This window comes from Scyliorhinus canicula, chromosome 7, assembly GCF_902713615.1.
Source record: "Scyliorhinus canicula chromosome 7, sScyCan1.1, whole genome shotgun sequence".
NCBI lineage: Eukaryota > Metazoa > Chordata > Chondrichthyes > Carcharhiniformes > Scyliorhinidae > Scyliorhinus > Scyliorhinus canicula.
In genome coordinates, this window is record NC_052152.1 from 8,682,084 (window position 1) to 8,709,792 (window position 27,709).

The 27,709-nt window shown below is 48.1% G+C and overlaps 1 protein-coding gene across 1 annotated transcript; it reads left to right on the forward strand.

Moving 5' to 3' along the window:
- Positions 1-693: 693 nt before the first annotated feature.
- LOC119968720 (lysozyme C-1-like) lies at positions 694-25,769 on the forward strand. Its single transcript, XM_038801351.1, has 5 exons — positions 694-847; positions 8,860-9,081; positions 15,887-16,060; positions 19,315-19,393; positions 24,390-25,769. Exons 2-5 carry the CDS (start codon positions 8,952-8,954, stop codon positions 24,454-24,456), a joined length of 450 nt encoding a protein of 149 aa, XP_038657279.1. The 5' UTR covers positions 694-847; positions 8,860-8,951; the 3' UTR covers positions 24,457-25,769.
- The last annotated feature ends 1,940 nt before the right edge of the window (positions 25,770-27,709 follow it).

The following is a 27,709-nucleotide window of genomic DNA, read 5'->3' on the forward strand; positions in this document are numbered from 1 at the left end:
ACTGGCTGGCGTGCTTCAACGGGTACCTCAGGACGGCCACAACTACACCCACGGAGGACCAGAAGATGCAAGTTCTTCACTCGAGGTTGAGCATAAGAGTCTGTGTTTCCCTAGCAGCTTCATTCTGTTCCTGCGCTGCTGGGGGAAACATCTAGTCCAATAAAGCCTTCAATTGTTATCCAATCTCGCTTCTGGGGGTCATAGATCGAGCGTCAGGTATGAAACCAGGATCGAATACATCAGTTTTTCAACAGTAACATTCAAGTGAATGAAAATAGCCGACTAGGCAAGATCAACTGGTCCACCATCCTGATCCATATCGACTTCATGATGTCAATACTCTTTGCATTCTATGTGATTTCCTGCGATTTCCACTTTTGGTGATCAGAGCTAGTCTTGGAAATTGCATTCTAGGTACCTGCTATTATCTCTTGTATGGGTTAATCTCCATCAAAGCAAATAAAGAGGTCAATGCTGGAATTCAACCCAGTCAGCTGTAAATTATATCAATTCATTTTCAGAAATCATCCTTTGTGCCAACTCCTACCCAATCATTCTTTTCCCTCCACTAATTTACCTCAATTCCAATTTTCCCCTTAACCCTGGTCCCATCTCCTCCTCTTTGTTCTAACCCCAGCTCCTCCCCTCCCCCCTAATCCTGTTTCCACCCCTCAAGTCCAATCCCCACCTCTTCCTCTTTGTCCTGTTCATGACTCCTCCCCTAAGTCCTCTGCATCAGGCTCTCAAAGACTATAGTGAGCAGAAAACCCTGTAAGATCAGCTTGTTGGCCTCTTCAATCAGCACCAGCAACAGAAACAGGAAGAAACGAGGTACAAGTCTGAGGAGGTAAGAGGAGAGAATCTCGGTGTGGAGGAATGTGCCAGTCTGAATTGGCAGAAGGGCAAGTGTAACAATTCTTTGACAATGCTGTGGAGAGAGTTTTCTGTGTTGGCATCTGTTTTGATTCAGTATGTGTAATGTCATAATTTTCTGAATTAGACATCTTGTTGGACCGATTTAAGGGAGCTTTACTCTATATATAACCCCGTCCTGTACCTGTCCTGGGAGTGTTTGATAGGGACAGTGCAGAGGGAGCTTTACTCTATCTAACCCCGTGCTGTACCTGATCTGGGAGTGTTTGATGGGGACAGTCTAGAGGGAGCTTTACTCTGTATCTAACACCGTGCTGTACCTGTCCTGGGAGTGTTTGATGAGGACAGTGTAGAGGGAGCTTTACTCTATCTAACCCCGTGCTGTACCTGATCTGGGAGTGTTTGATGGGGACAGTCTAGAGGGAGCTTTACTCTGTATCTAACCCCGTGCTGTACCTGTCCTGGGAGTGTTTGATGAGGACAGTGTAGAGGGAGCTTTACTCTATCTAACCCCGTGCTGTACCTGATCTGGGAGTGTTTGATGAGGACAGTGTAGAGGGTGCTTTACTCTGTATCTAACCCTGTGCTGTACCTGTCCTGGGAGTGTTTGATGGGGACAGTGTAGAGGGAGCTTTACTCTGTATTTAACCCCGTGCTGTACCTGTTCTGGGAGTGTTTGATAGGGACAGTGTAGAGGGAGCCTTACTCTGTATCTAACCCTGTGCTGTACCTGCCCTGGGAGTATTTTGATGGAACAGTGCACACTTCCTGTGAGTGTTTGATGGGGACGGTTTGGGGGAGCTGTACTCTGTATTTGACCCTGTGCTTGAGAGCTCTGAAGAAGTCATTCAGACTCAAAATGTTTACTTTCCTTTTCTCTCTCTCCAGCCTTACTGAGTACTTCCAGCTTTTTCTCTGTTTTTGTTTCCAGATTTCCAGCATCCAAATTATTTTGCTATTAAAAAGTGTCAAGCAACAGAGATAACCAATAAAACATTTTATTTGTCTTTTTGGTTTCGAAGCAGAGTGAGAGAGACAGAGAAGGCCCTACATTCTGGTTATCAGGGAAGAGGAGCATCTGGGGATGATCTAAGGAGTTGGGTTTAATTAACCCTGACCTTGCATTTGCCTCTACACATTCTCAGCTGGTCCCAGTGCTGAAGTGGGGGTCAGAAGCGGCTTACCTTGCTGCCTGAGTTTTCCTCCTCTCCTGGCCTGCTTTGCAGATAGGTTTTGGGAAGACAAGGAGTCCCTGTCTCCTTCACTCCCAGTATCAGGGTTCTCCCTCTCTCATACACTCACTCACCAGTGTCACCCAGACTCACTCTCAGAATTATTCACTCACAGACTCACTCATTCACACACTCACTCACGGGTAATAACTCACTCACATTGGTTCATCTCCGAGCCGGGCAAAGTTTTGACACCTTACTTCAGAAGGATCACACTCACACTTACTCACTCTCACAGATCGTTATCGCAAATACTAACTCACTCACAGACAGTCACTCACAAATACCAGCTTACTCACAGACACAGTCACTCACAGATACTAACTCACTCACTCACTCCCAGACAGTCACTCACAGATACTAACTCACTCACTTACACACACAGTCACTCTCAGATACTAGGTGTGCACATCACCAACAATCTGTCCTGGTCCACCCAGTCGACGCTATGATCAAGAAAGTACAACAGCGCCTATACTTCCTCAGCAAACTAAGGAAATTCGGCATGTCCACATTGTCGCTAACCAATTTTTACAGGTTCACCATAGAAAGAATCCTATCTGGCTGCATCACAGTCTGGTATGGCAACTGCTCGGCCTAAGACCGTAAGAAACTACAGAGAGTCGTGAACACAGCCCGGTCCATCACACGAACCTGCCCCCCATCCATTGACTCCATCTACACCTCCCGCTGCCTTGGGGAAAGTGGGCAGCATAATCAAAGACCCCTCCCACCCGGCTTATTCTCTCTTCCAACCTCTTCCATTGGGCAGAAGACTGAGAACACGCACCAACAGATTCAAGAGCAGCTTCTTCCCCGCTGTTACCAGACTCCTGAATGACCCTCTTATGGACTGATCTGATCTCTCCACACATCTTCTCTACTGAGTACTACTACACTCCGTAAGCTTCACCAATGTCTGTGTCGATGCATTTACATCGTGTATCTATTGTATGTCCTGTGTTTTTTCATGTATGGAATGATCAGTCTGGACTGTACGCAGAACAATACTTTTCACTGTACCTCGGTACATGTGACAATATATTTATATCTAAACCTAATTGAGCCACACTTAAATAATTAAACTCAAACAGGATAGGCTCACTGGTGAGCCCGTCTTCAGCAATCACAGGAGGGAAATGGCCTGTGATTTAAGGAGCAGTTCCTTGCAGATCTTTCATTGAGCTTACCCTAACAGTGAGTCTGCAGACCGGTCACAGAGTCTTTGGGTGTTGGGTTGTGGGTCTCTGGGGGCTGGATGAACCTTCTGTAGAGGGAGCACTACTCGTAAAAACACAAGAATTAGGAGCGGGATTAGGCCATTCGGCCCTCCAAGCCGACTTTACTTTTCATTAAGGTTAGGCTGATCTGATGCGAGTCTGAACTCCGCTTTCCTGCCTGTCCCCCATAGCCCTCCATTCCCTTGTCAATTACTAAACTGAACTGGCTTAGCCACATAAATGCTGTGGTTACCAGAACAGGTCAGAGCTATGAATCTTGCAGCCAGTAATTCATCTCGTGACTCCCAAAGCCTGTCCACCATCTACAAAACACAAGTCAGGAGTGTGTTGGGATATTCTCCACTTGCCTGGATGAGTGTAGCTCCAACAACACTCAAGAAGCTCGACACCATCCAGGACAAAGCAGCCCACTTGATTGGTGCAATGAATGAAAGTAGACATAACCCCATAGGCTGCACTCCCCTTTGTGAGAGAGAGCTGACTGGTGGTGGTTTAACCTGAGGGGCTCCACACCTCGGGCGAAGGGCAAGGATGAGAACATGGGGCCTTCATGATAACCTCAGCCAGTAACGGAATTGAACCCGCACTGTTGTTACCGTTCTTCATTACAAACCATCCGTCCAGCCAACTGAGCTAATTGACCTCCCCTGCCCTTCCACAAATATTCAATCCTTCCACCGCCGATGCATATTGACAGCCGTGTGTACCATCTGGAAGATGCACTGCAGGAACACACCAAGGCTCCTTCAGCATGATCCAAACCCATGATCACTACCATCTAGAAGGACAAGAGCAGCAGATACACAGGAACACTACCACCTGGATGTTTCCCTCACCATCCTTCACAGTCACTGGGTCAAAATCTTGGAACTCCCTCCCTAACGGCACTGTGGGTGTACCTACACCACATGGGCTGCAAGAAGGCAGCTCACCACCACCTTTGGAAGAGAAACCCGGGACGGAAAATAAATGCTGGTGCAGCCAATGACACCCATATCCCATAAACATATTAAATAAAAGCTTGAATATACTCAGTGACCTACCTTCCACTGCTCTCTGGTGAAGAAAGTCTCCATGTGGTAGTATGACTAGGGGTATTACGGTACCCGGGAGTGTGAGCTGCCATTGGTGCAGAGGACTCGCTGCCCATTGGCCCAGGTATGTCAGGTGCTTATCAGTCGATTGGCTGAGAGGTAGGTAGCTCCACCTACGAGGCGGGGGATAAGAACCCGTGTTCCCCGGCAGTCTGCCATTCTTCTGTACGTCTGCTGCCGGGTCCACTTCTTGTGTATTAAAGCCTATCGTTCGGACTTTATCTACATTTCGTGTCCATTGATTGTGCATCACTACACATTAACAACCCTCTGAGACAAAGCGCTTCTCCTCATCTCAATTCTAAATAGGAGATCCTTATTTTTTAAACTGTGTCTCCTAGTCCAAGAGTCCCCCATGAGGAGAAATTTCCTCTCAGCATCCACCCTTTCACGTCTCCTCAGGATCTTATATGTTTTAATAAGTCTCTGCTCATCCTTCCAAATTCCAATAAATATAGGCTCATGTTCAACCATTGCTCATAATCCAATACCTTCATCCCTGAAGTAGGTTCGGTGAACCTTCTCTGAAAAGCTTCGAAAGCAATTTTATCCTTCCTTAAAAAGTTGACCAAAACTGTACTGAATATTCTAGATGTGGTCTTATTAAGGCACGATCAGCTGTACGTGCCCGAGTGTTTTATGGAGCTGTGTAGAGCGAGTGTAACATTGAATTAACAAGTGTTGTTCAAGTCCTACAAAGCTCCGTCAAACACTCCCAGGGCAGGTACAGCACGGGGTTAGATACAGAGTAAAGCTCCCTCTACACTGTCCCCATCAAACACTCCCAGGACAGGTACAGCACAGGGTTAGATACAGAGTAAACCTCCCTCCACTCTGTCCCCATCAAACACTCCCAGGACAGGTACAGCACAGGGTTAGATACAGAGTAAAGCTCCCTCAACACTGTCCCCATCAAACACACCCAGGACAGTTACAGCACAGGGTTACAAACAGAGTAAAGCTCCCTCTACATTGTCCCCATCAAACACTCCCAGGACAGTTACAGTACAGGGTTAGATACAAAGTAAACCTCCCTCTACACTGTCCTCATCAAATACTCCCAGGACAGATACAGCACGGGGTTAGCTACAGAGTAAAGCACCCTCTACACTGTCCCCATCAAACACTCCCAGGACAGGTACAGCACAGGGTTAGATACAGAGTAAAGCGCCCTCTGCACTGTCCCCATCAAACACTTCCAGGACAGGTACAGCACAGAGTTAGATACAGAGTAAAGCTCCCTCTACTCTGTCCTCATCAAATACTCCCAGGACAGGTACAGCATGGGGTTAGATACAGAGTAATGCTCCCTCCACATTGTGACCTTCAAACTTTCCAGGACAGGTACAGCATGGAATGAGATGCAGAGCAAAGCTCCCTCTACACTGTCCCCATCAAATGCTCCCAGGACAGCTACAGCACCGGGGTTAGATGCAGAATAAAGCTCCCTCTTCACTGTCTCCCCGAACAGGCGCCGGGATGTGGCGACTAGGGGCTTTTCACAGTAACTTCATTTGAAGCCTACTTGTGCCAATAAGCGATTTTCATTTCATTTCATTTCAAGTTCCCTCTACACTGTCCCCATCAAACACTCCCAGGACAGGAACAGCACAGGGTTAGATATAGAGTAAAGCTCCCTCTATACTGTCCCTATCAAACACTCCCAGGACAGGTACAACACGGGGTTAGATACAGAGTAAAACTCCCTCTGCACTGTCCCCATCAAACACTCCCAGGACAGGTACAGCACGGGGTTAAATACAGAGTAAACCTCCCACTACACTGCTCCATCAAACACTCCCGGGACAGGTACAACACGGGGTTAGATACAGAGTAAAACTCCCTCTGCACTGTCCCCATCAAACACTCCCAGGACAGGTACAGCACGGGGTTAGATACAGAGTAAACCTCCCACTACACTGCTCCATCAAACACTCCCGGGACAGGTACAGCACGGGGTTAGATACAGAGTAAAGCTCTTTCTGTGCTGTCCCATCAAACATCCCTTGAGCAGATGTACAAGGATTTGAAATTGCAGGGTTAATTCTTCCAATCTATTTCAATGGCAGATTACAGATGATGTTAAGGCAATGCTACGAGAAATGGTGAGCAAGCAATATAACTGTAACCAAAGAGATTTATTTCTCATGACCTTGTGACTGATAACATTGAATTATAATCTGGGAGAAAGCGATGGGTAAAAGTTTCTGTGAATATGTTGAAGTTTCAAGGACATTTGGAAAGCTGGATCAGGTTTGTAAAGCAACTGTCAATAGTAAATTAACTGTCTCAGAGCAGAAAATTCTGCTCACAAGGGGAAGCTTAATCACCCACACCACAAAGTTGTGAGGAATTTTTGAATATAATTTTGAAAAAGGAGGAGGAAGCAATATAAAGATTGTAACTTAAACTTAAGAGTGGAGGACAGATGGAGGAATCCCAAATCAGTGTCAATTTAGACAATTAATATGGAAACCATACCGATGCTCTGTTCAATCTTCATCAGGAGAGGGAAGCTCTGTTAACAATTTGCCACATTAATTAATCATTGTTCATATGATTGGATTTGATGTTTGGTCTAGGTTGGAAAAAGGTGAATTAAAAGCCAAGATTTTAAATTTAAGTGAGGCAAGCTTCGATGAGGCAGAAAATTATTTGATCCAAGGTAAACTGGGCTGTCCTGTTAATGGGAGAGCCTCTGGTGACACAGAACAGAATCATAGAATAGAATCATAGGATCATACACACCCTACAGTGCAGAAGGAGGCTATTCGGCCCATCGACTCTGCACCGACACTCCAAAAGAGCAGCACACCTCGGCCCACTAGCCCGCCCTCGCCCTGTAACCTCGTAACCCCACCTGGCCTGTTTAGAACAAAACAGAACTATTTGATACAATTTAAAACCTGCAGCTCCACCTAAAAGACAAAGGCTCCTTTGGCGTCAGTGTAATCCTCGCATTGTTTGCCTCACAGAATTATTTGTGTTCCAGGAGAGTGGGGTGGTGCGAGGTGGTCAGAGGTATGAGAATGACAGGTCTCTCTTCGAAGAGTCAATCTCCTAGCCACGAGAACAGGACAAAACTGCCATAAATTGAGACACTATTTCAGGGTCAGTCCCAATAGCGGCAAATTTTAATTTATTTTTTCCAGCCCAGAAGGCAGCAAGGTCCAAGGGCAATAATAGCCGGGAGATAAAGTACAATAAATTCAACACTGGAGTATTTTATCAGGTAGATGCTGTAAGGGAGGTTCCACAGGGAACCTCGCTCGGCCGATGATCAAATGTGGTAAGAGACTGGATGAAACTCAAAGGATATTCTCATCGCAAACACAAAAATCCAATGGCTGAGGAAAGCTGTAAGAAGCATCAAAGGACGTAATGAGAGGTTATGCTGATTAGAAAATGCTGAATGAGTTGGAGCGGCTTCCTCCAGAAAGTAGAAGGCAGCGGTCTTTAAAATGATAAAAGGGCAGATTTGGAGATGAATTGTCCATTTGTTGGGTGTCCAAACTCGGGGTCACAATTGAAAGACAGTCATCAATAAATGCAACGATAAACTTCTTTGCCCAGAGTGTGGCTAGGTTGTGGAACTCAGTCCTACTTGGAAAGGTTCATGCAAAGAGCAAAGGTGTATTTAAAAGGTGTATTTATAGGAAGTTAAATAAACACACAAGGGAAAAAGAAATAGAAAGATATGTTGTGAAGGTGAGTTGAAGATGGATGAGAGGAGTCTCATGGTGTTGACCTTGTGAGCCACAGGGTATGTGCTATAAACACTGTGCAATCCTCCATGATAAAAGGTGCAAAGAAAGGTATTTGTTAAGAAAAAGAAGTTTTCATGTGTTTCAAAGCTAACAGCAAAAACCTTGATAGATATATTAAGAAAGAGGAGGGTGAAGAGGCATGGGAAATCTATCAATGACAGATGAAGTTGAGACCATAACAGATCATAAGGGAATGGCAGACTTGTTAACAAGCATTTTGTATTTGTTTTCACTGTCAAACAAGTGGACAAAATTCCAACGTTACAATAGGTGAGGCACTTTGCACAAAACATGTTTTAGAAGTGGCAATGGAGAAATTAATGGGACAGACGTTGGACAAATTCCCAAGAAACCCATTGTTTCCACCTCAGGGCATGTAAAGAAGTGAGTAAGAATATCACAAATGTATTTATCCCAATTTTGCAAAGCTTTCTATATTGGGGAATGGTGCCAAAAGCAAGGAAGATTACTAATGGATCTTCATTGTTTAACGCGGTCACACCAAGCTGCTCTTCACTCATTGAATCCAATGCAGGGATTGGGGAGAACCAGCTAATTACAGCGCGAGATAGTCTGAACCACTCAAGATCCGTCCATATAGGATCATGGCGGGGGAATGGGGCTAACATCATTGTTAACTTTTTCCCCTCAGGATCGTGTTTGAGGTGCCTGATGACCAAAGGTCCACTGCTGCAGAAGAGCAGAATTGTCTAAGGGACTCCTACCAAAGTCAATACCATCAGAATGAAGACACTTCTAATTCTGAGCACCCTCCTCTTGACGGCAAGCACCAAAATCTTTGATAGGTGCGAGCTAGCTCGGATTTTAAAGAATGCTGGACTGGACGGTTACCACGGGTACAGACTGAATGATTGTGAGTAACGCTAGCTAAACATAGACAAATGCTGACACCCCATTTAATCGTAATAGTTTCTACATGTTCTGATTACTTTCATGTGGTTCATGGGTAATAAATTTGCGATCCTGAGAACATTTTCATCTGTTTTTTTACAACTTTAGAAGCTAATGGTTAGATAGCATGATGAGGAAAGTCATGATGTGGAGATGCCGGCGTTGGACTGGGGTGAGCACAGTAGGAAGTCTTACAGCACCAGGTTAAAGTCCAACAGGTTTGTTTCAAACACTAGCTTTCGGAGCGCTGCTCCTTCCTCAGATGTATGGAGAGGTATGTTCCAGAAACATATATACAGACAAATTCAAAGATGCCAGACAATGCTTGGAATGCGAGCATTTGGGGGTAATCAAATCGTTACAGATCCAGAGATAGGGGTAATCCCCGGTTAAAGAGGTGTGAATTGTCTCAAGCCAGGACAGTTGGTAGGATTTTGCAAGCCCAGGCCAGATGGTGGGGGGTGAATGTAATGCGACATGAATCCCAGGTCCCGGTTGAGGCCGTACTCATGCGTGCGGAACTTAGCTATAAGTTTTTGCTCGGCAATTCTGCGTTGTCGCGTGTCCTGAAGACCGCGACTCGACCAATGTAGTCTACCTCATACGCTGCAGGAAAGGATGTCCCGAAGCGTGGTACATTGGCGAGACGATGCAGACACTGCGACAACGAATGAAAGGACATCGTGCGACAATCACCAGGCAGGAATGTTCCCTTCCAGTCAGGGAACACTTCAGCAGTCAAGGGCATTCCACCTCTGATCTCCGGGTAAGCATTCTCCAAGGCGGTCTTCAGGACACGCGACAACGCAGAATTGCCTAGCAATAAACTTATAGCTAAGTTCCGCACGCACAAGTGCGGCCTCAACCGGGATCTTGGATTCATGTCGCATTACATCCACCCCCCACCATCAGGCCTGGACTTGCAAAATCCTACCAACTGTCCTGGCTTGAGACAATTCACACCTCTTTAACCTGGGATCACCCCCTATCTCTGGATCTGTAACGATTTGATTACCCGCAAATGCTCACATTCCAAGCATTGTCTGGCATCTTTGACTTTGTCTATATAAATGTTTCTGGAACATACCTCTCCATTCACCTAAAGAAGGAGCAGTGCTCCGAAAGCTTGTGTTTGAAACAAACCTGTTGGACTTTAACCTGGTGTTGTAAGACTTCTTACGATGAGGAAAGTGGCCACTTTGTCAAATCAATACCTGTTAGTGTTAATTAGTGTTAATTAGTGTTAGTATGCTGGCAAATCAGGCTGCTTCTTCAACACTGTTTTTGCAGTTCTAAAGTATCTATTCTGAGAAATGTTTCTCCCATTGACCTATAAGTGCAGGTAGCTCCACTCAGGTTGCCCAACAAACTCCGTTGTGCAGAGAGAATTCTCCCAAAAAACACAGCACAGTGACCTCCATGTGTCCCATCTTTAAGATGCCAAGGCTTTATTACCAGCACCTTCTAAACCACTGCGGCTCGGTGGCCCAGCGGTTAGCACTGCTGCCTCACAGCTCCAGGGACTCGGGTTCGATTCTGACCTCGAGTGACTTTCAGTGTGGAGTTTGCACTTCCTCCCCATGTCCACGTGGGCTTCCTCCGGGTGCTCCGGTTTCCTCCCACCGACCAAAGGTGTGCAGGTTAGGTGGACTGGCCATGCTAAATTGCCCCTTGGTGTCCAAAAGCTTAGGTGGAGCTACGGGAATAGAGTAGGGCCATGGGCCGAGATAGGGTGCTCTTTCAGAGGGTCGTTGCAGGTTCGATGGGCCAAATTCCCTCCTCTGCATCTGTAGGGATTCTATAGATTCCATAATTCTAAACCTGCTGCATGGGAAGATCACTATCCCTGAAATCCCCCCTCGAGTCATGCATCATCATGACTTTGAAATATACCACCGTTCCTACATCATCCCTGAACCGAAACCCTGCAACTGCCTCCCTAACAGCACTGTGGGAGCACCTACACCATGCAGTGGTTCAAAAAGACAGCTTAGCACCACCAAAGGGGCAACTAGGAATGGGCACTAAGACTTGTCTGGTCTTACCTAGAACGGTATCCGAAAAGCAGGTTTTTTTAAAACAAACCTTAGTTGCTTAACTATTGAAGAAATGGTATTGTGGTTATGGGTGGGATTTTCTGACCTTGTCGCACTATCAGAATCGCACGGCCCCAACGAAAGTCGATGGATTTTTCGATGGGCTGCCAAATCAACCGTGGCGGGTGCCCCCACAACGGGAAAATCCCAGCCTATGTGACTGAACTAGTCCATAGATCACGGGCGGGAATCTCCGAAATCCCGGCCAAGTGTTGACACCGGCGTCAAAACCGGCAAGAGCGACTCCGGCATCAACCAGCTTCCAGGCCCAGGCATTCTCCCTTTCCTAGGGGGCTAGTACAGTGTGGAGTGCTGTCTGCTGCTCCGGTGCTCGAAAGCTGGCGCGCCACAGCCAGTATGGGTCCACGCATGTGCACCACGGCCGGTATGGGTCTGAGCATGCGCACCACGGCTGGTATGGGTCCGCGCATGCGCACCACGGCCAGCGCGGGTCAGCGCATGCGTATGAGTTGCCGTCTCCATGCCGGCCCCCGGGCAATATGGTGGAGTCCGACAAGGAACATCTGCCCCCCCCCCCCCTGGAATTAGCCCGCCCGCCGATCGGTGGGCCCCGATCACAGGCCTGGCCATTGTGGAGGCCCCCCCGCCGGATTCGGAACTCCCTGCCCCCAGCCAGAACTGCGAGGACCAGCCGGATGGGACCATACGTAACCCAGGGCGGCGGCACTCGGCGGGACTCGGCCGAACTCGACGGGCACTCGGCACTCGGACCCTCGAGGCAAGGAGAATCGCCAGGGGGGGGGGGGGCCCGCTTTCAACGACCCCCCGACCGGCACGGGGGCGACTCCGCGGGTGCAATTGGCACCAATTCTCCGGTTGCCGGAGAATCAGCGGCCCAGCGTCGGAGTGGCGCGCCGCGATTCTTGCGCCCCCCCACCCCGGCGATTCTCCAACCCGGTGCAGGATTGGAGAATCCCAGCCCACGAGTTGGAGATTTGAATACGGTTTAGAATTCCTGGAAATAAAATGCTTGATAACAGTGACCACGGTGCGTTTGGACTGATGTAAATACGATCTGAGCCCTCAATGCCCCTGTGAGGAATGAAAATTGCTGCTCTTACCCCTTCTGAGTTGGTGAGAGGAATTTTAGTGAAACCAACCTATTCACAGCAGAGGGCCGACAGCGGGAAATTGATCATTGCTGATGTGTTATGGCCATTTAACTCAGCCATGACATTAGTGCCCCACTCCTAGACATTCCAACCCATAACGGACTGTAGGCGTGATGAAGATCTGCATCAGTCAATGGCAGGGAACCAATCATAATGGCTGCCTCCTACACTGGATCAGGATGGTGCAGCAAGAAAAACAATGGAGGCAAGACATGGACAGGCTACCCCCACCCTCTTCCTGCACCCCTCCCCACTCCCCCCACCTACCCTTTCTCCCCTTACTCAGTTTTTTAACTCTCCTCTGGATGTGATGCTGGATGGAATGAGCAACTGTAAACAAGTGTGAACCGAGCAGAGGCCAGATAGACAAAGCAAACAGGCAAGGTGGAAGTTGTAGAAACCATCAGCAGCATGTACATGTAGTTCTTCGCACCTGAATTCAGCACAACAAGAGGTTTGTTGACCTTTGACGGGCAGGAAAGGTGAGTTGATATCACACATCTCAGGTACCCATCCCAACATTGACTTTCTCAGTAATCCCCTCCACAGCAGACCTCAGCACAATGGGCACCATCATCTTGATGTCATTTAAAACACCTTCCTTCACAAAGGTCGTCGTTTTCATTCTCCTATCATAGTCGTCACTTTCTACTGTGTGTGCTTGCAGGAGAAGGGAAAGGCGGAAAGCCACAGGAGGGTGGCCTAAAATCAAAGGCAACTTGATTGCTGAAGAAGAGAGGACCAGAGTGGATGACGAGCTAAGGGTATGAATCCGATGGAAAGGTTTCTGACTTCTTGAGTCCTCTGCCCACCGCACCACGTCCAACACTGCGGGTGGGCAAGGAGTTAGGTCTCAATCCCACCCCAGTCAAACCCTCTGCTCTTGGCACCCATCGGATCCCCATTGGCCATCCATCCAACTGATGGGCCATCCAGGCAACAGACGCCGCCCAAGGCATCAAGATTGCTGCAGCATGCATATGTGGAACTCCCTCCCTAACAGCACAGTGGGTGTATCTACACCTCAAGGACTGCAGCGGTTCAAGAACGCAGGTCACCACCATCGTCGGAAGGACAACTAGGGATGGGCAACAAATGCTGGCCTCACCAGCGACGCCCACATCCCGTAAATGAATTTATAAAAAAGCAACACAATACGTTTCATGCTTGTTTGTAGCCTGAAGCTATGGATACCTACGGTAGAAGCCCCAATTTCTTTTCACCACACGGCTGACCAGGAATCTCTTCTGCTCTTACTGTATGTCAGAGACGTGTGTTGGAAGGACTTACAAGTTGCTTCTCAACCTATTTGGCACCTTCCTGGTGTGGGGCCAGAACCCGAAGCTTATGGCTCAGTGACAGAGATGCTACCCACTGTGCCGCAGCCTTGGAGATGGGTGGGGTGATGGAGTCCATGGGTATAAGCAATGAAGAGAGGAAGGTTTCCACATACTTTACAAAACAGCATTAGATGATGCACTGCTACCTGACACGTCGCAGTCACACATGTTAAATTGCCATCAGTAACTGAAATGTCAACACAATATAAACTTTGAACCATTTCCTCACGATAGTTGTAATCCATGTCCTTTACCTCCAGGATGATGGATGAGTTGGAGCAGGAGGTCAAGGAGTCCTAAGAGGAGGTTGAGCACTCTGAGAATGCTCTGTCACATGAGTCATGCGCATCTTTCACCAGCGCTGATTCATACAGCTCGGTGGGTACAGGAAGTGGAGATAACCAGGTTGTCATGTGATGAGTTACATGTCACGTGTGAGCAGCTGCAGATGTTGGAGGCAGGCACAGCAGTCCTCTTCAGAGGGTGAAGAGCTCTCCAAGACCCGCTGAGCTGGAATCAGACGTTGGCCCTTGGGATTGTCGGTAAAGAAAGACACTTCCCGAACAGTAGTGCGAAATGTGTGTGGTTCTGTCAGCATTTCCTCCGCACACCCTTGGATGTGCTGGATCATCGTGGAGAGAGATTGGAAGAATTTGTCTCTTCCATGAGTGCAACCATGCCCCAGGCCTTTGTGCTGATGTCCACCCACTTTGGAAGATTGCCCACCTGTGCTGGGGAACTGAGTGCATGCTGTCCCTCACTGATGGCCTGTACACTCAATTTGCCAGTTTCAATCACGGGGGGGGGGAGGGGGGGGGGGGGGTGGAATCCATGCTGTTTGTTGGCACCAATATGTACATGTGACAGTAATAAATCAAAATCAAACCATTGAGAAAAAAAATAGCCTTTATTGTCACAGGTAGGCTTACATTAACACTGCAATGAAGTTACTGTGAAAAGCCCCTAGTCACCACATTCCGGCGCCTGTTCGGGTACACAAAGGGAGAATTCAGAATGCTCAGATGGTACGGATATTGAACCTGCGCTGCATGGCCTTGTTCTGCATCACGAACCAGCTGTCTAGGCCACTGCGCTAAACCAGCCCCTTTCTCCATGACTTAGCTTTTTCTACAACTGATTTTATAGTCAGGTGGCTCGAGTTGTACCGTTCCTCCCTGTAGCAGTGCTGCTCACTGGTGGTATCAACCAGGTCCTCAGAGGAGTTCCGCGTGTGCGCAGTCACTGAGTTTCTGCAGCATTGGGATTCTCGACACCACAGTAGGTGCACAAACCCTCTGGGTCTCAGTGACTTCACAAGGGTCAAAGGATTTATGGTGGCTTGACAAAGGTGGCTGCCATTGGCCGGTAGTTACACATGTGTGAATGTGATTGTGAAATGCCGCTGATGTTGCCAGCAGATCCATGGAAGAGCCAAGAGGGTAAGAGATTCGAAGCTGCAGTGACCAGTAATGCATGGCCAGCTGGTCCTCTTGGAAGGAGGCCTTTTTCCAGGAGGGTGCAGATGTCAGCAACAGCATGCCCTGAAAGCCTGAGAATCCTGAGGTGCTGTCATGTCAAGGACACTCTTTGCCTGGATACTTTATATTGTGGCGCCGGAGAAGGCAGCTGCTGTTGGCCTTGTTCCTGCTCCTGCTGCCTCTGTCCTTGTTACTGTTGCTGCTTCTCTTGTTCTTCATCAGAGTTCCCTGGTACAGCTGCACATTGAGCTCCAGTGCTGTGGTGAAGGCTGACAGTGGAGAAGATCAGATCAAAATGGACAAAGTCTTGAGGTAGGTGAAACAGCTTTGAAAAAAAAAAACATCGGCAAAGCAGTGGAAGCACACTCTCGGAATTCCTTGGAGCCCCAATCCTTCAGATGAACAGGGAAGCAGCAATTTGGTTCAACTCTTTGAAGGCTTCCCAGCCTGCCAGTTTCATTGAACAGTGACTCCCAATAGTCCCCCACCTCCGCGACTCCTGACGAGTTAGTTCTACACAGCTTGGGAAACCTGTGTGCAGATGTTAAAGCCAGAATGCTGAGTGACAGGAGAATTAATTTGATGTTTATATATTTAGGCGGAGCTAATATTGTAGATCAGGCAAGGCCTGATTTGAATCACAGATCAAGATGAAGGGGCTGAATGGCCTTGCTCCTCTCCACTTAACTCCCTTTGTTTTCTTTGTGCTCTGGTTTCCAGGGTTGTGCACTGCTTTCTATGAAAGTGCCTACAACTCGGCAGCTCTCCACCTCGAATGGAGAAACGGAAAAATCTTGTCAATGGATTGCGGAATGTTCCAGATCAACAGTTTCTGGTGGTGTCTGGATGATGACACTCCTGTCACCAAAAGGAACTGCGGCACAAGCTGCTCAGGTAGGACAGCGTTTGCCAAGTTAAAACTGATCACCTGTTTCTGAAAGGTGCTCAGCGCTAACCCTGTTGGAAACAAAATGGTTCCCCCCGTCAGACTGATTCACCCCAATTCACCCATTCCCAGTCAGCAACTCCCCGCGATTTGTCCTGGTGCTCGAGGCTTGTCTGATCGATCTCCAACGCACCTGCCGTGAAAACACCGAGGAAAGTAATCCGATCTGGAATATGGGGGGGGGGGGGGGGGGGGTGGGGGGGGGGGGGGGGGGGGGTCACAGTGGTAGCACGGAAGCATTGTGGATAGCACAATTGCTTCACAGCTCCGGGGTCCCAGGCTCGATTCCCGGCTGGGTCACTGTCTGTGCGGAGTCTGCACGTTCTCCCCGTGTGTGGGTTTCCTCCGGTTGCTCCGGTTTCCTCCTACAGGGGCCTCACGGTAGCATGGTGGTTAGCATCAATGCTTCACAGCTCCAGGGTCCCAGGTTCGATTCCCGGCTGGGTCACTGCCTGTGTGGAGTCTGCACGTCCTCCCCGTGTGTGCGTGGGTTTCCTCCGGGTGCTCCGGTTTCCTCCCACAGTCCAAAGATGTGCGGGTTAGGTGGATTGGCCATGCTAAATTGCCCGTAGTGTAAGGTTAATGGGGGGATTGTTGGGTTACGGGTTACGTGGGTTTAAGTAGGGTGATCATTGCTCGGCACAACATCGAGGGCCGAAGGGCCTGTTCTGTGCTGTACTGTTCTATGTTCTATGTACAGTCCAAAGATGTGCAGGTTAGGTGGATTGGCCACGCTAAATTGCCCTTAGTGTCCAAAATTGCCCTTAGTGTTGAGTTATATAAAATTATGAAGGACATAGATAGGGTGGATAGGAAGGTACTTTTCCCCTTAGTGGAGTTGTGAAAACCAGGGGACATAGATTTAAGGTAATGGGCCGGAGGATTTGAGGAAAATCTTTTTCACCCAGTAGGAATCTGGAACTCGCTGCCCGAAAGGCTGCTGGAGGCGGGAACCCTCACAACTTTCAAGAAGTATTTAGATGAGCTTGAAATGACAGAACACACAAGGTTACTGGCCAAGTGCTGGAAAATGGAGTTAGAATATGGAGTTGGCTCCTCAGGATTTTAAGTTTCAATCAAGTCATCTTTTACTCTTCTAAACACCAGTGGACACCAGCCTAGCATTTCCTCATGAGGCAGCTGGCCCAATCCAGCTGTTAGTCTCGTAAACCTTCTCTGAACTTCTTCCATTGCATTTACATCCTTTTGTAAATAAGTAGACCAGATGTGGTCTCACCAATGCCCTGTATAACTGAAGCATAACCTCCCAACCTTTGTATTCAGTCCCACTGGCAAGAAACAAGAACATTGCATTAGCTTTCCTAATTACTTGCTGTACCTGCATACGAGCCTTTTGTGATTCTTGCACTGAACGCCCAGATACCTCTGCACCTTAGCATTCTCTCACCATTTTGATGACATGCTTCTTTTTTATTTTTCCTGCCAAAAATGGACAATTTTACATTCTCCCGCATTATACTCCATTTGTCTGATCGTTGCCCACCTGCTTAACCTATCTATATCTTTTTGTATCCTCCTATGTCCTTTTCACAACTTGCTTCCCAACTTTCCTTGTATTATCAGCAAACTTAACAACCGTCCCATCTGTCCCTTCATCCAAGTCACATGTGTAGATTGTAAAAAGAGGAGGCCCCAGTATCGATCCCTGTGGCACAGTGCTCGTTCCCCCACAATTGTCCTGGATGACGCTGTTCATGATCATAGAATTTACGGTGCAGAAGAAGGCCATTTGGCCCATTGAGTCTGCCCCGGCCCTTGGAAAGGGCATCCTAGTTAAACCCACACCTCTACCCTATCCCCGTAACCCAGTAACCCCACCTAACATTTTTGGACACCAAGGGGAAATTTATCTTGGCCAATCCACCTAACCTGCACGTCTTTGGACTGTGGGAGGAAACCGGACCGCCCGGAGTAAACCCAGATACGGGGGAGAATGTGCAGACTCCGCACAGACAGTAACCCAAGCCGGGAAACGAACCCGGGACCCAGGAACTGTGAAGCAACTGTGTTAACCACTGTGCTACCATGCTGCCCATGATGATGATGTGCCTACTGGAGGCACCCAGTGTTGTAAGTAAGGCCACATCAAAGACAATACACATTTAACGTTGGAAGAAAGTCAACTGTTGAAGGGACCATTGGGGGATATTACCTCATTGGCTTCTTGGAGGACACCTGGATCTCACCTGAGAAAGCAGGTATTAGCCATGACACATTGGTTTTCAACTTTGTCCTTGAGGAGATAACCCTTAATTCAGGAAACCAATCCTGGCTGGCACCCCAGTGTAGCACTGAGGGAGCCCTGTCAGAGTTACTGTACAGAGCAGGACTTTCTGCACGCGTGTTTCTTGGAGGTAAAGGCGCGTGCCGCCATTGACTGCTGATGGGATCTTCTGGTCCCGTCACTGTCGACAGAGTTTCCTGTTCGTCGCAGCCTCCCCGTGGTGAGGGTCACCGTAAGGGGGACCAGAAGACCATGGGAGTGGGCGGAAAATCCCACCCACTGTCTTTCCGATGAGCCTTTATCATAGTTCCCTTTCAGGAGATGCTGCAGGCGCTATTTCAAAGAAGAACTGCAGAGTTAACCCTGGTCAATATTTGCTTGCAACCAGAGTCACTGAAAGATTCTCAGCATTGCTGTTCGTGGGAGTTTCCTGGGTGAAAATTGACTGTTCATTTTATACATTGCAATCGTGACTACACCTCAAAATTACTTGAGCGACCGTAAAGTACAGGCAGCACGGTAGCATGGTGTTTAGCATAAATGCTTCACAGCTCCAGGGTCCCAGGTTCGGTTCCCGGCTGGGTCACTGTCTGTGCAGAGTCTGCACGTCCTCCCCGTGTGTGCGTGGGTTTCCTCCGGGTGCTCCGGTTTCCTCCCACAGTCCAAAGATGTGCGGGTTAGGTGGATTGGCCATGCTAAATTGCCCGTAGTGTCCTAAAAAGTAAGGTTAAGGGGGAGTTGTTGGGTTACGGGTATAGGGTGGATACGTGAGTTTGAGTAGGGTGATCATTGCTCGGCACAACATCGAGGGCCGAAGGGCCTGTTCTGTGCTGTACTGTTCTAAATTCTAAATTCTAAAGTGCTTTGGTATCGGTCTTCGAAAGTGCTGCATAAATGCAATTCTTTCTACCTCCTTTCATGTCCTCTAATTTTATGTTTAATATGTTTTTATTGCAGCTTTTCTCGATGATGACCTGACCGATGACATTAAATGCGTGAAGTCCATAGTCAATTTACATCCTGGAATGGTGGCCTGGTATAAAGCCCTGCTTGCTGTTTATCCCCTCTCACTAGATCTTTGATAGATTTTGTTGGCATGATGAAAAAAAAGTAACATTTCATTAAAAGAGACCCTCGGCGTCCGAGGGGACGTCTGAAAATTGTAACAGAGGAAATCAGACATCAGCAAGCGGGTGGCGAGAAGCTCGGTTTCATGGAATGAGCTGGAGGAAGAGATTCTCCATATTGAGGGAATGTAACAATGACATGGGAGAAGGACACTGACCTCAACAGACAATGTGAAGGTTGGGAAGCTCAAGGAAGGGCAGCTCAAGGAAAATAGTGATTGATGGCAGAGTATCAACAAAAGAGAGGGGATGGTCGGAATGGGAAGAATATGGAGAGGGAGCGAGGGAATGAGAATGAATGGGGAAATGAATGTGAGGGAGGGCTGTGGGAGGCTGAGTGAGCTCGTTCAGGGTATGTGGGCATGGTGTGGCAGCTAACAATTATACTCAAAGACGAGAGAGTAGTACAATAGAGGCTTTATTGCTGTGTGATGCTATTCCTCCCTCTGCAACTGTAGACTAGGGTCTGAGTGACTCACACGGATATTTATACACAAGCACCCTGTGGGCGGAGCTAGCCGGAGGAACCTGTATTACAGGTACTGGCATACATCCCCCTACTGCAAGTACACATCACTACAGTGGTTATATCACCACACATGGCTGTCCAGGAAAACATTTAATATCCATTTTAATTGCCCTTGAGAAGGGGGTGGCGAGCCACATTCTTGAACCGCTGCAGGACATGTGGTGTAGGTACAACCACCGTGTTGTTCGGGAGTGGTTCCAGTATTTTTAACCCAGTAATGAAATCGAATGAGTATGACAAAGAGAATGAGAGGAAGAGTACGGATGGATGGATGGCGGGACAGGTTTAGCACAGTGGGCTCAACAGCTGGCTTGTAATGCAGAACAAGGCCAGCAGGGCGGGTTCAATTCCCGTACCAGCCTCCCTGAACAGGAGCCGGAATGTGGCGACTAGGGGCTTTTCACAGTAACTTCTTTGAAGCCTACTTGTGACAATAAGCGATTATTATTATTATTGGATTCTACTCTTCCTTTGGAGATGGTCTGGGAAATGGGAAGGCTAGAAAAATTGGATGAAAGGGGGCAGGTGGCATGCCCATTGTCTCCCTGCCTCCTTCATGCCATTCTGCACATGGGTAAGAGTGGCAGATGACGTGCCCCCCCCCCCCCCCCCCAGGGGCCCATTTGAGCCCCTTTAGTGGCTAGTTTGGGCCTTTTTCTCGACCATGGCAGGTGTCTGACCAGTGATTGTGGGACAGCTGTTTTGTGGGGAGACTACAAGTTAAACCCTGGCAGCCCTCAGTGAGCTCTGGGTGGAGATCCTCCTTTATGTGCACTCTTAGGCCCACGGAGAGGTGCCCTAACTACAATGGCCATCCCCGCAGCAATGGTGTGCTTACCCTGAGTAAGCCCAAACTCCATTGCCTTGCTGGGACAACCCTGGCGAGGCCTGGTTGGCCCTGCTAACCTCAGACCCCACTTTAGTTGCCATCATATTGAAAGTGTGTGTGTGTTTGTTTGTGTGTGTGTGTGTAAGATTGTGTGTATGTGAGAGAGAGCGAGAAAGAGAGAGAGAGAGAGAGAGTATGTGTAAGAGAGGGAGTGTGTGTGTGTGTGTGTGTGTGTGAGTGAGACAGAGTGTGTAAAAGTTGATGCTCATGTCTTTCATTCTATCCAGCAATTCAGAGGAAACACTACAAGACCCTTTTGGGTATGGGGACAGCATTCAATATTGGACGAATTGGACTTCATTGATTGAGGGGAACAGGAATGCATGGCATAGGGTGGGTATCCCCATCTGGAGTTGCTTCCTGCTACAGGCTCCCCAAGAGAGGCCACTAGTGACAGCCCAGGAAACCCATTGGCAGACATGCTGAACTGCAAGCCCCCTCACTCACTAGAAACATACGTTCCCCCCGCAGTGCCCCCTCCCTCGCCTCCCACTCCTCAGTGGTCAAAATAAAGTGACCCCGATGCAGACTACGGCATGAGGATGGGACTACACTGTCAGCAGAAAGATTGGAGTCATCCTGAATCGGAACTTGAGGAACACCACAGTTTTCCACAGAGTGAGTGGTCATCACCCTCCTGCCTTGAAAAGTGACCCTGGTGTGATGTAACATAGACCCTTAGAGGTGGGCAATGGGGGCCAGGGGGTCATGGAAAGGGGGAACAGGGATACCGAGATGGGAGGGCATTGAGCTGATGGACACAGACCCTCCTGTCAAATGTATCTGGAAGCTATGACGGCCTCTCTGGCCCTCCTGGCATGTTGATCCCTTGCCATTGCTTGTCCTCCATCCTCCAGATCCACCTTGGGCTCTTCCTCAAGCCCATCCTGGTCCTTCTCCTCAGACGAGGCCGCATGTTCCTCCTTCTCCTCCTCATCCAGCATGTCACTCCACTGATGTTGTGGAGGGAACAGCAGACCACCACAAAACGGGCTACCCCCCCTGGGCGTTATATTGCAATGTTCCGCCAAAGTGGTCCAGGCTGCAGAAGTGCATTTTGAGCAGCCAATGCACCGCTCAATGACAGCAAGGGTGGCAGCATGGGTCTCATTGTATGGAAAATCTGCCTCGGTCTCAGATCTCTGCACTGGCGTAATCAGCCATGATCTTCGCGAGTATTCCTTGTCCATCACAAAGCCAAACCGACATCCTGAGGTGGTCCTCAAAGACACTGGAAATCTCTGTGTGCTCCTGCTCCTGCATGTAGCTGTCACACACGCTCCCAGGGTAGCAGGCACACATATGCATTATCTTTAGGCGGTGGTCGCACATGGTCTGAACATTCACGGAGTGGAATCCATTCCTGTAAATATAGAGCATTCCCTGATACCCCGGTGCTTGCACGGCAGCATGGATGCCACCGATGGCCCCCTGGATCTGGGACACCCCGGTGATGGCACCGAATCCTGCAGCCTGGCACCTTGGTGGGCCTGGTACAGGTCGAAGTTCATGTAGTTGGATGCCCAGGCTTACTGAGAATCGTGACCTCCTGGGTGTACCTGTGGCCAGAAGGCTGGGAGATGCCACACGGGCCCAAGCTCAAGCCCTTCAATGACTTAGTGGCGTAGATGTTGAGGGCTGCCGTGACCTTCAAGGCCACCGGGAGTGGGAGCTCTCCTCCACAGGGTGCCACAGTGGTCCATTGGTGAGATACAGTCTTCTGTGGCACATGGTGCCCTTCAACTCCTTGTAGAACCAGCGAGTCCCGTACATGCCAGTTCGTCGTCAGTGTACCCTTCTAGCCCACTCGTCAGCCTAATGGGTGGCTGGGCTTTGAGCCTGTGCGCAGCCCCCTGCCCATGTGGTGCAGGCTCCAGCCTACCTTGGCCTTGATGCCTTCAACAACATCTGCTCACCTTAGCTGGATCTATCAGGACAACAGAAATCTCAGCTGGATCGAACCCAACATTCATCGTATATTTGAAATAATTTGGAGAAGATGAGAGACTGACAATCAGTTAGGTCTTCCATCCTGGGACATTCAACTCCTCCAACCCACCCCACAACCTCTTGTCCTCATGATCCATCCAGAGGACCACCCATCAATTTGCCCAGCGCCCTTCAAGTTGCCTGGCCAGTGACCCTTGCCATTAAGGAATTCTTTCCCTAACCCTGACTTGGAGAGTGAGGCAGCTGTGAGTGCTGAGGAATAATGATGATGGTCATGTTGTAGTGGCCTGACCCGCTGGACTGTGAGGGGCTACAAGATCTAACAGAGTCAACGGGGTGACAAACAAACCAAATACATGATGAAATGAAATTAAAATGAAATGAAAATTGCTTATTGTCACGTGTAGGCTTCAATTAAGTTACTGTGAAAAACCCCTAGTCGCCACATTCCAGCTCCTGTTCGGGGAGGCTGTTACGGGAATTGAACCGTGATGCTGGCCTGCCTTGGTCTGCTTTAAAAGCCAGTGATTTAGCCCAGTGTGCTAAACCAGAACGGCAGGACCCTGGGAAGCACAAAGGATCAGAGAGACATTGGTGTGCATGTACTCCATTTCTTTAAGGTAACAGGGTCGGTGGATACAGTGGTTAAGAAGGCATATGGTGTACTTGTCTTTATTAGCCGAGGCATAGAGCTTAAGAGCAGGGAGGTTATGTTGGTTAGGCCACAGCTAGAGAATTGTGTGCAGTTCTGGAATCCACATTATAGGAGTGATGTGATAACACTGGAAAGAATGCCGTTGAGATTGTCTGGGCTGGAGAGTGTTAGTTATGAAGAGAGATTGAAAAAATGAAATGAAAATGAAAATCGCTTATTGTCACGAGTAGGCTTCAATGAAGTTACTGTGAAAAGCCCCTAGTGGCCACATTCCGGTGCCTGTTCGGGGAGGCTGGTACAGGAATCGAACCGTGCTGCTGGCCTGCATTGGTCTGCTTTAAAAGCCAGCGATTTAGCCCAGTGAGCTAAATCAGCCCCTAAGCTAAATCAGCCCCTCGACTGGAGTTGTTTTCTTTGGAGCAGAGTAGACTGAGAGGGGACATGGTTGAGATGTATAAAATTATGAGACATAGATAGACAGGAAGAAACTTTCCCCCTTGGTTGAGGGATCAATGAGCAGGGGGCATAGATTTAAGGTAAGAGGCAGGAGGTTTAGAGGGGATGTGAGGAGAAACCTTTTCACCCAGCGGGTGGTGGGAGTCTGGAACTCGCTGCCTGAAAGGGTGGTGGAGGCAGAGACCCTCATAACATTTCAGAAGTATTTAGATGAGCACTTGCGATGCCAGGGCATACAAGGCTATGGGCCAAGTGCTAGAAAATGCGATCATAATGGTCAAGTAGTTGTTTTTGACCAGCGTAGACACGATGGCCCAAGGGCCTTTTTGGTGCTGAATGGTTCTATTACTCTATGATTCCATTTTGAACAGATCAATATCTGGATTGAATATCTGTTGACTGACTATTGCCATCTACCTTTTGCAGGGTTGCCTGGACTAACAGATGCAATGGACAAAATATCGACCACTTTGCGAATGGATGCGGTACATAAAGATGGCAAAAACCATGTTGATTGGTGCAGTTTGGCCCACTACACAAGAAAACTGCACAGCTGAAACCCTATTAAGGAGTGAGAGAGGTGCTCCATTCAAATTGCATTAACCGGTACTTAATGGCACATGATCATTATTCAGCCCCTCGGGATCACTCTCCGTGCTTTTAATTGGGCAGCAGAGCGATTGCGAGACACTGCATGATCTCAGCTGCTCTCATTTTGAGGGAGGTAATTTTGCACAGCTGATATTGGGCGGGATTCTCCGTCCGCTCATGACAGCGGGATTCTCCATCCGTTCACAGCTGTACAGCTCTTGACAGCTTCAATAGCCCTTTAACAGTTTTGACAGTTCCTCGACAGCTTTGCCAGTTCCAACGCATTGATGCACTTTTTCTGCACAATTATATTTACTTTCAACAATCCCAAAAGGTGACTAACCTCTCCCTAGGCTGTCCAAGGATCACATCCAAAGGGGTACCTGAAGTCTCCAAAGAGGAACATTATCTCTCCAAATTAATTCACCAAGTTCAGAGCTATGGTTACCTGCTGTCATCCTCACACTCTGGTTTCACATTTCTGGACCACCACTTCAGTTGTGTTGATGTTTTAAATGGCCAGTTGCATCCATCAACAACGCATATCCGAACCTGCCCCAAATATGCACCTGAAAGCAGTTCCATTGTAGGGAATAACTGGATCAATATATTCTCATTTACTCTATCAAGAAGATTCTTAATTTGAACACAACATTTCAATCACCCCTTAAATGTATTTGCTCTAAGGAGATCAATTCTTTTTTCTTCACTCCCTCCATATCATTGGGAGTCTTCATTCCTGAAATCACTTTGGGACATCTATTTTGTACCCGGCCTCTCAAGGTCATGACATCCCTCCAAACGTTGGACACAATACTCCAATCTCAGGCCTATCCAGTGTTTTGTAATGTTTGGCTTAACATCCTGGCCGTTGTACCTTTCATTTATAAAGCAAGAATCCTGTACAGTTTTTTTTTTCAACAATCGTATTGACTTTCTCTGCTACCTTCAAAGTTTTACATATGCAAAACTCCAGGCCTCTCAGATCCTGTAGCCTCTTCCCCAAACCTCTCACAATGGTCACATTAACAGAAGAACCGCAAACAATCCTTGTTCCATTTATAACAGGGTTCCCCAGTGGGGTCATGAGATAAGATTTTGGGTTTGTTATCTCCAAGTCAGCAATTGCTGCCAGGGCCCTTTTAATCCTTGCACCATTTTTCTTACTGATCCCTGTGGCCTAACAGGTATACTTTGAGGTCTGATTGCTGCTTGTAAAAACAAAAAGCCTGTGGAAAATGTGGGTTTGCCTACACATTGCAACATTGCAGGGCAGCAAGGTGGCACAGTGGTTAGCACTGCTGCCTCACAGCACCAGGGGACCCGGGTTCGATGCCGACCTTGGGTAACCATGTGGAGTTTGTACATTCTACCCCTGCCTGTGTGGGTTTCCTTCGGGTGCTCTGGTTTCCTTCCACAGTCGAAAGGTGTGTCGGTTTGGTGGATTGGCTATGCTAAATTGCCTCTTGGTGAGGTTCGGGGGATAGGGTTGGGGAGTGGGCCTGGGTAGGGTGCTTTTTCGGAATGTTGGTGCAGACACGATGGGCTGAATGGTCTCCTTCTGCACTGGAAGTATTCTGTTCTATCCTATCCCATTCTATTCAAACTTTAGCAGTCCCAATCACAGCGAACCTTCCGCACCCCCAACACCCCCCTTAAAATCCAGAAGCGAACCTCCCTCCATCCTACCATTCCCATCAGTGTCGCATAGTGTGGCAATAAAATAAAGTCATCGTGGGAAAAAGTTTGAGAAACATTGATTTAGAGAGTGTCAAAGGACATGGTTGGCATGGTAATCATTAAAGTGCCCCAGCCTAGCACTAATGCCCTTTAAACACTTATAACCCTGTATTATACAATAGATAAATAATAATAATAATGCTCTATATTCTTTCTGGTTCGAGTTCAGACTGTAGAACTCCCACCCCTGTAATGATTATTTTACATTTGTGCATTTGAAAGTTAGTGAATAAATAAATGAAACAAATATCAGGTCTCGACTGTTTCATTTCCATCTTGTGAAAATCGTTGGCTAGACCAGCATTCACTTTTTGCCCATCGCTAATTTGCCCTTGAGAAGGTGGTGGTGAGCCGCTCCAGATGGTGACCTCAATGTGTTGCGCGGGTGAGGCTGTATTCCCTGGCCGGAGATTTTAGCACTCGGCATCCATATTCTGAAAATGGCTTATTGTCACTGTTGCTCGTTCTGGGTGAGTGTGCTTAACACTCAATTTGGCTCTGTTTCGTTACTTAGCTCTGGAGTCGTCAGGTATCGTTAAGTTACCGCCACAAGTTTCAAGGTCAAGTTCAAAGCAATAAAACCATACACCAATTAGTAAGTTCAAACAAATGAGTTTATTATAATACAATTATAATCTACTCACGCACACGCTAAGATGACTAAACTATTCCTACCACTATATAAACCAATACTTATCTTAAAGGAACTGCCGGATCAGGGGACAAGGCCTCTTGCTCTGCACTGTCCACAGACTTCAGGTTGGTACGGGTTAAAAAGGGGTCAGGGGTGTCTATCTCTGGTAGCGATCGTTGTGAGAAACTTACTTGCTGGCAGCTGCTGTCCCAAACCTCTCCTCTCTCTCGGTCAAGGTCTTAGAACATAGAACAGTACAGCACAGAACAGGCCCTTCGGCCCTCGATGTTGTGCCGAGCAATGATCACCCCACTCAAACCCACGTATCCACCCCATACCCGTAACCCAACAACCCCCCCTTAACCTTACTTTTTAGGACGCTACGGGCAATTTAGCATGGCCAATCCACCTAATGTCTTCTTTGGTAAAAGGCTGGTCGAGAGGGCTGGTCCAGAAAGGAGGGCTGGTCAAGAAGAACAAACTAAGTTTGGGACCTGTCTTTTATAGGTCCCAGGGCTTCACGCCCTTTTGGGCGGACCCTCTATCTGCTGGGATCGATTGGGTCTCTTCCCAATTGATTTGTTTGAATCCCCCCAATACTGAGGCTGTCCCTCGGCTACTGGGCGGGCCTTCAGGTGCTTTGTCTCGAACCCCGCTGGTGCCGGGGTGTCTGGTATCCTATACACTGTTGCAATCACTTCACTATTTGTGTCCATTGTCTCTAGAATCGTTCCATTACTATGCTAACTGTCTCAGTGTTTGCCTCATTAGTAAGCGGAAT